The sequence below is a fragment of the Nicotiana attenuata genome, unplaced genomic scaffold, assembly GCF_001879085.1.
Source record: "Nicotiana attenuata strain UT unplaced genomic scaffold, NIATTr2, whole genome shotgun sequence".
In the NCBI taxonomy this organism is placed as follows: domain Eukaryota; kingdom Viridiplantae; phylum Streptophyta; class Magnoliopsida; order Solanales; family Solanaceae; genus Nicotiana; species Nicotiana attenuata.
The window spans coordinates 222,959-229,984 of NW_017671798.1; the positions used below are offsets into that span (position 1 = coordinate 222,959).

The 7,026-nt window shown below is 37.5% G+C and overlaps 1 protein-coding gene across 1 annotated transcript; it reads left to right on the top strand.

Annotated features, from left to right (window-relative positions):
- Nucleotides 1–205: 205 nt before the first annotated feature.
- On the top strand, nt 206–6,736 carry LOC109210287 (uridine 5'-monophosphate synthase). Its single transcript, XM_019373690.1, has 8 exons — nt 206–753; nt 1,580–1,919; nt 2,390–2,473; nt 3,000–3,082; nt 3,167–3,254; nt 3,336–3,590; nt 5,931–6,055; nt 6,363–6,736. The coding sequence occupies exons 1-8, from the start codon at nt 299–301 to the stop codon at nt 6,379–6,381; spliced, it is 1,449 nt and encodes a 482-aa protein (XP_019229235.1). The 5' UTR covers nt 206–298; the 3' UTR covers nt 6,382–6,736.
- The last annotated feature ends 290 nt before the right edge of the window (nt 6,737–7,026 follow it).

Below are 7,026 nucleotides of genomic sequence, written 5' to 3' on the forward strand. Positions count from 1 at the left end.
ATTACTCACTTATAATTTGAATTAAAAAAATAACCTTTCAAAGTTTTCACTTGGTCTATTTATTAGTACCTTATATTATTTTCTATTAATCCCTTATTAAAATAATATAACTAAAATAATATTTGTAATAAGAAAAACAAAAGATAGTATAGCAAAAGCCCTAAATAAAAACCTCCCAGTTTCCAATATGAAAGCGACTACTATATAAACGCCATTTTCTTCAAACTTGGACTCTAGCCACCCTACCCTCTCACTCTCTTCCTATACTAAAAGGTCACCAAAACACAAAAACAACACAATGGTAACCGAAACAATGGAATCAATAATCCTCCAGCTCCACGATATCTCCGCCGTCAAATTCGGCGAATTCAAGCTGAAATCCGGCATCTCTTCCCCAATCTACATCGACCTCCGTTTAATCGTCTCTTACCCTTCGATTCTCCGTCAGATTTCCCAAACGCTCGTCGGTTCCCTCCCGTCTTCCACAAAATACGACGTCGTGTGCGGCGTGCCTTACACGGCTCTCCCTATTGCCACGTGTATCTCCACTGCTCATGACGTGCCTATGCTCATGCGCCGTAAGGAGGTTAAGGATTACGGTACTGCAAAGGCGATTGAAGGCGCTTTTAAGCCAGGTCAAGCTTGTCTTATTGTTGAGGATTTGGTTACTAGTGGTGCTTCGGTACTTGAGACTGCTGCGCCTCTTCGTGCCGCTGGGTTAACCGTTACCGATGCTGTCGTCATGATTGATAGGTCGGTACAATTTCTTTCTTTTACTCGTACAAAGACTTTTCCTGAAGTACTACTACACTTTACCTTTTAAAGATTTTTTTTTTCTGCAAGTACTATTGAAAGTAGCACAACTCTCGTTTTCTAAAGTTAAGATGTACTTTCTCAGTTTCAATTTGTATTCAATTTAGGTGAAATAGTTTGATTTGGGATGGAGTTTAAGAAAGAAAAGAAGAAAAAAAAACTTTTGAAACTTGTAACCTTAAAAGCTTAACCGGCGGGGTAATTGTATTTGTGTGACTATAAAAGAATAAAATGAGTACTAGGCACGTATTTTAAGAAAAAAACTTCGGAACAGACATATGTGTGACTATAAATATATTGTAAAATAAAAAGTTTAAAGTTAAATTGTTTTTAGATATAAAAAGATTTTTACTTTTATTTTGGGATAGACTAAAAAGGAAATAGTGTCACATTAAAATTAAATGGTTGCAACAGTTTTTTTTTCCAAAATAGTTTTTGCAAGAAGAATGTGATAGTAAGTGCAGCTGTGTAGGGTATAGTGCATTTAAAACTAGCGGAAAGTTTGTAGAAGTTGGAGTTCAGAGCTAAGCATATGCATAATCAGCACAAGTGGAGAAAAATGGTGGCATATAATTGTTGTAATCTACTGGTTGTACCTTTTTTTTTTTTTTTTAAAGTGAGAAGATTGTTTAGTGCCTTATTTTTTACATTTGGTGTTAGTGAGTCTTTTGGGAAATTCCAATTAGAATGGATTTGTGATTTATTTGTGAATATTGAGCTATTATCTTTTCCTGAGGTGAGTTGTTTGGTGATTGTTTCTGGGCAGAGAGCAAGGAGGAAGGGAAAATTTGGCTGAGAATGGAATCACATTGCATTCAATGGTAAAACTGACTGAGATGGTGAAGATACTAAAGGAAAAGGGTAGAGTTTCAGAGGAAACAGAAAAAATGGTGAAGAAATTCTTAGAGGAGAACCGCAAAGTTGCGGTTCCAGTGCCAGTGAAGGAAACTAAGGTCAGTCTCAGATTACCGTATCAGGAGAGGGCAAAGATTGCGAAAAATCCGACAGGGAAGAAGTTGTTTGAAATTATGGTGCAAAAGGAGACTAACTTGTGCCTTTCTGCTGATGTGGCCACAGCTGCGGAATTGCTAGATATTGCTGACAAGGTGATCAAATTACCTTTTTTTCTTCTTTTTTGTAATCTTTCTTGAATAAGGTATTGTTTCCTCGGAACTGATGTAAGGCTGTAAGCAACCTTAAGCAATTGTGCATTTATAACAAGCTCTGCAAACAAGGAACACGGCTAGTTAGATATGAAATCACCATTCCTCTGCTGTTCTTTCTTGTTAAATTTGAATTTTGTGTCAATCAGGATTTGTAGAGACTTTATTACCCTGTCTTTGGGTGTCGAATGAACTGAGAAAATGGAACCTTTTAGGTTTACAAAGGTATCAAAGTGTAATGACTAGCTGCTGCATTTAGCATATGAATTGTCCTAAACCTCCTTTGTTTTGGTGTGACAGAAGGAAAGTAGGCGGCATTTCCTGTTTTCCTATTTAATCTTTGTCCGATGATTTATGTTAGTGCGTTTAATGTGTAATATTTTGACAAGTTTATTCCGAATCTTCCTGTGCAGGTCGGACCTGAAATCTGCATGTTAAAAACACATGTTGATATATTGCCTGATTTCACTCCTGACTTCGGTTCTAAACTTAGATCGGTAAGTTACTCTTTGACATGATTGGTGGATGATGATGTCGTTATTGCTCCAGTTTTTCTCTAGTGCAGAAACTTAAAGACCATGTTAACATATTTCTGGGTTCCTTTATTCCTTCATTATGTGCATGAGCTATTGAATAAGATATATGAGCTAGCTGGCGGCACGATCGCAAATCTAGTCTAAAAGGTTCAGTCACTGCATCAACTTATTTTAAAGAAAAGAAAGTTCAATCACTGCATCCAAGGAGTTGCCATATGTTTAGGTATTTATCTGGAAAATGACTTCGTTTCCTGGGCTGATAGCTGGAGCAGAGTACTAAATTTTTGGTCATAATAACAGGATACTATGTGATAGAAGTGCTTGTTGGCTTAAATAATGCATGCCAATGTTAGGTTGACATGGACACTCTCTGCAAGTTGAATGGAAAAATGATATTGAACAGGGTTAAAAATAATTCTTGTTTTTGCCAATAGATAGATATTAAAGTGTATGTTGAGTGCTTACTCTTGTTTCTTTTCTTCTGTAGATTGCAGACAAACATAACTTTTTAATATTTGAAGATCGTAAGTTTGCTGACATTGGAAATACAGTGACGATGCAATATGAAGGGTGAGGAAATGTCAGATTACTATTTCTTATCATATTCTTTTTTTACTTAAGTTAATCTCCCTAAGTTGTCTTGTTTGTCTGCAGAGGTATCTTTCGCATTTTAGATTGGGCTGATATAACTAATGCCCACATTATTTCTGGTCCCGGAATTGTGGATGGTCTGAAACTGAAGGTTTGTTTGGTGTTACTGATACCTAAGCTACTGAGCTACAGAAAATTCTATTTAGATCTGATTCAACTATTTTGTACTTAGGGCTTGTCACGTGGTAGGGGACTGTTGCTTCTTGCTGAAATGAGTTCTTCGGGTAACCTAGCCACGGGAGCTTACACGGCAGCAGCAGTAAAAATTGCTGAGGATCACTCAGATTTTGTCATTGGATTCATCTCTGTGAATCCTGCTTCTTGGCCTAATGGACCAGGAAACTCATCCCTCATCCATGCTACGCCTGGTGTTCAGTTGGTCAAAGGTGGAGATGCTCTAGGCCAACAATATAACACTCCATCTGCAGTAAGTCCCGGTTGCTACCATAAAATGTTCATGTTCCAGTCCTGTCTTAGTTTTCATTTCTTAAAAGATGCACTATACTCCTTGCTTCTCCTTTATTGCCTACATTGAAGTTGCTGGTTCATTAAGGAATGATTCTGTAAGTTGACCGGAAGAGTTTGTCCATTCCTTTTCAGACGATTGGCTGTCTCCTTTCTTGATAAATGATGAATTTTTAGCAGCTGCTTCTTTTGAACTCCTCTTCATCCTGGAAAGCCAAAAGAGCTCCCTAACTTTTCGCTTCTTTATCTTCGTTGCAACTTCTCAAACTCTTGTTAGTTACAGAACCAATCAACCACCTCACTTTCTTCTTTTTTGTAGTTTGATCCCCTTGACTGCGAGCTCCATTGTTCAATGACATATCATTTGGTATCATGTCCCTGTGGCATTTCGAGTTCAACACATAATTTATTGACAGCTGACACCATGAACCAAACTTTTTTTGTTAGTAACTGCATATAATAGAGAAAGCAAGTAAACAATTCCTACAATGTTAAGAAACTAGGGAAGGGCCAATTAAGTAAACGGTTGAGAGCCCCAATTCCATCAGAGACTTGAGAGGAGGCAACAGCGCCCGTTATTGGTAGCTAGGATATTCGCCGCGCTTCCAGTAATTGATAGGAACCCATCAAGGTGAACTGATGAGCCTCGGTCAATGGTTGAAATTTCTCAACATTCTTTAGGTGTTTGAAAACCCTTCCTTTTGTATCCCTTAGCCTCAATCATAACTATCAGAACAGCTGTGCATGCGTGGGACAAGCTTTCGCTTGTACTCTTGGTATCTGACGCAGTTATCAGTCATTGTTTGTTAATCCCCGGGGGGGGGGGGGGGGATTGATGACCTATTCTTAGTAAGTTCTTAGAGGGCTCTACTGAGTATTATATTTGACTCTACCTGGCACTATTCTCTAAACTCTACCGCCTATATAAACAAAATACTCAGTTGTATTGTACATATCTACGTTAGCATCTATATATGTATGGGTAACTCTATCATTGTTTCACACGGAATTAATTGCATGTATGATTCATGTGTTTGTGAAACATGTAACAAGTAATACTCCCTCCGTCTCATTTTATGTGGCACACTCCTTGGTCTGTACCAAAAGAATGACACCTATATTTAAAAATAATTTAACTCTAAATTTCCCATTTTACCCTTAATGAGATTATTTCTAGCCAAACGAATGTCTATGGCTTGTTTTAGACCACAAATTTGAAGAGTTTTTCTTTCTTTCTTAAACTCTGTTCCCATTCAAACATTGTCGCATAAAATGGATGGAGGGAGTAACAAGCTATGAGAGAGACTCCCACTTAAGGAGAGTATAGATAAACCTATTGAGCGTCTATACATTTTGACCCTTGCTTGGTAACAATCGTGGCTCAACTACAGTGACAGCCTATTGTAGTTGTACCTCTACTCAACACTTTGCAATAGTTAATGCTTAAATTAACTCATTTATCTCCAGTGTACCAAGAAATTTTAACACTTATTTTACTCTGGAATTTGTCTACCCTCTTATCCTTTTCATGAATGTACAATATTTTTGGAATTATAAAAGACTCATCACTCACAATATTAAACTAGAAAAGATTTTTTTTTTATAAATAATGAGCTATAGGAGCAACCTTTATCCATAAGATGGCTTTGTACAAAGATTGCACCTTGATGATTTAGTGATCGAAAGTACATGTAATGATGTTGAAAGAAATTATAACCCACCAAAAGGTGTGGTGTTAATGGTAAAGGTTCTTTCACTTTGGTAACCTTTCCGATTCAAGACATGGGAATGGAGTCCTCTTCTGTAGGGAACACTAAAAACCCTCATTGTGGGCTTTGTACTGTGTGAATTCGAATTAGTAGGGCCAGTGTGTTCTGGACACCGGATGCTTGAAGCTAGAAAAGAAGAAATTGTTAGTTCCTACAAAACATAGCTTATGACATTTCTGTGTTTTATACTTCACCCTTGCATGTGAATTGTCAGTTGCAGAAAATGTGTGCTTTAACAAGACCCCGAGGAACCACACTTTTGTGTTTGACTATATGAGTACCATAAAGTCGTTGAGATGGAACATTTTCATATTGTTGTGCTATTGCCCAGGGCGTTTTGGTCTGTTGTTCCGCACCATTTGCATGATGCAAAAACTTCTATTATTATTTTATTTTTATGTGGGAGCTGTGAGGTGGGGGTTGTTTCGTCCTACTCCCAGCTACCTTTTAATTGGTTTTATTATAATTCTTCTAGTTTTAACATGACAGAAAATTATCTTAGGAGCTCTCAGGGTGAGAATTTATGGTTTCAGGTAATTGCTGATAGGGGCAATGATATCATTATTGTTGGCCGTGGAATTATAAAGGCTGCCAACCCCATAGAGGCAGCTCGTGAATACCGGCTTCAAGGGTGGGATGCGTATTTAGTGAACTGCAAGTAAGAGTCATTTGTTTGGCTTGTTTCATTGCGAGCTAGAAGTGTCTTTTACTATTTTTTTTTTCTTTTCATTCAGTTTACCTTTTCTCCCCCTCCAATTTTACCTCCTCTTTATGCATGCCCTTTTACTGCCGCCCAGTTGTGGCACAAGTTTAGTGTTATCACCTAGTAATGAAAGTATGTCAGAACTATATGTGCTCCAAAACACTAATGCTCAACAGCTTTGTTTGCTGTTGTTACTCTGTGTGCTGATGCTCCAAATGAATAATGCCTGACTGCTTTTTGCTAACTCGGAGGATTTGAATAGCTTGATGCCAGGTACTTGAAGAGTTGAAGTACGTTAGCAATTTTTACCTTCGTTTTTTGGTTTCGATTATTGGAAGTGGATTTGGGGGAATATCTTATGTGTCGTATGAACCATCAATTATTGTTCTCGAACTCTTACAGCTCAGTAGAAGCCCATGCCTTCGCCCAAGTGTAGGCATTTTAGTCCTTGCACTAGTTTTTGCTAAATTGACATCAACTATCATATGGACACAGTTTTTCAGGATGAAACAAAAGATGGAACGATTAAATAGACACATTATTTCTTTCTAGTTATTTCCATTAGCTAAAGTCGAGGAGGTACACTCTTCTTTAAAGCAAAGTGTTTTTTACGTATTAGTTGAGTTTCTTTGTTGGTTTCACTAGTTGGCTTGTATTCTTTTATGTTTCCTTTTTTCTCTCATTTTTTGCAAATGCAATACATCCATAAGATACAACTTGTTGATCTGCTTATGTTATTGGAAAGATTGTCTCAACTTATAATCAGGGCAGAGCGAGCCTGCATTGGTCGAACCCAATCACTTTTACTTGGACACTATTTGTATTAGAAAATGTATTAAACATGAATGGTAAAATACCTAGATAGTCCCTTAAACTTGGCACGTTTTGTAAGATAACCTTGTAAAACTTGAGAAGCGACCAGTTAC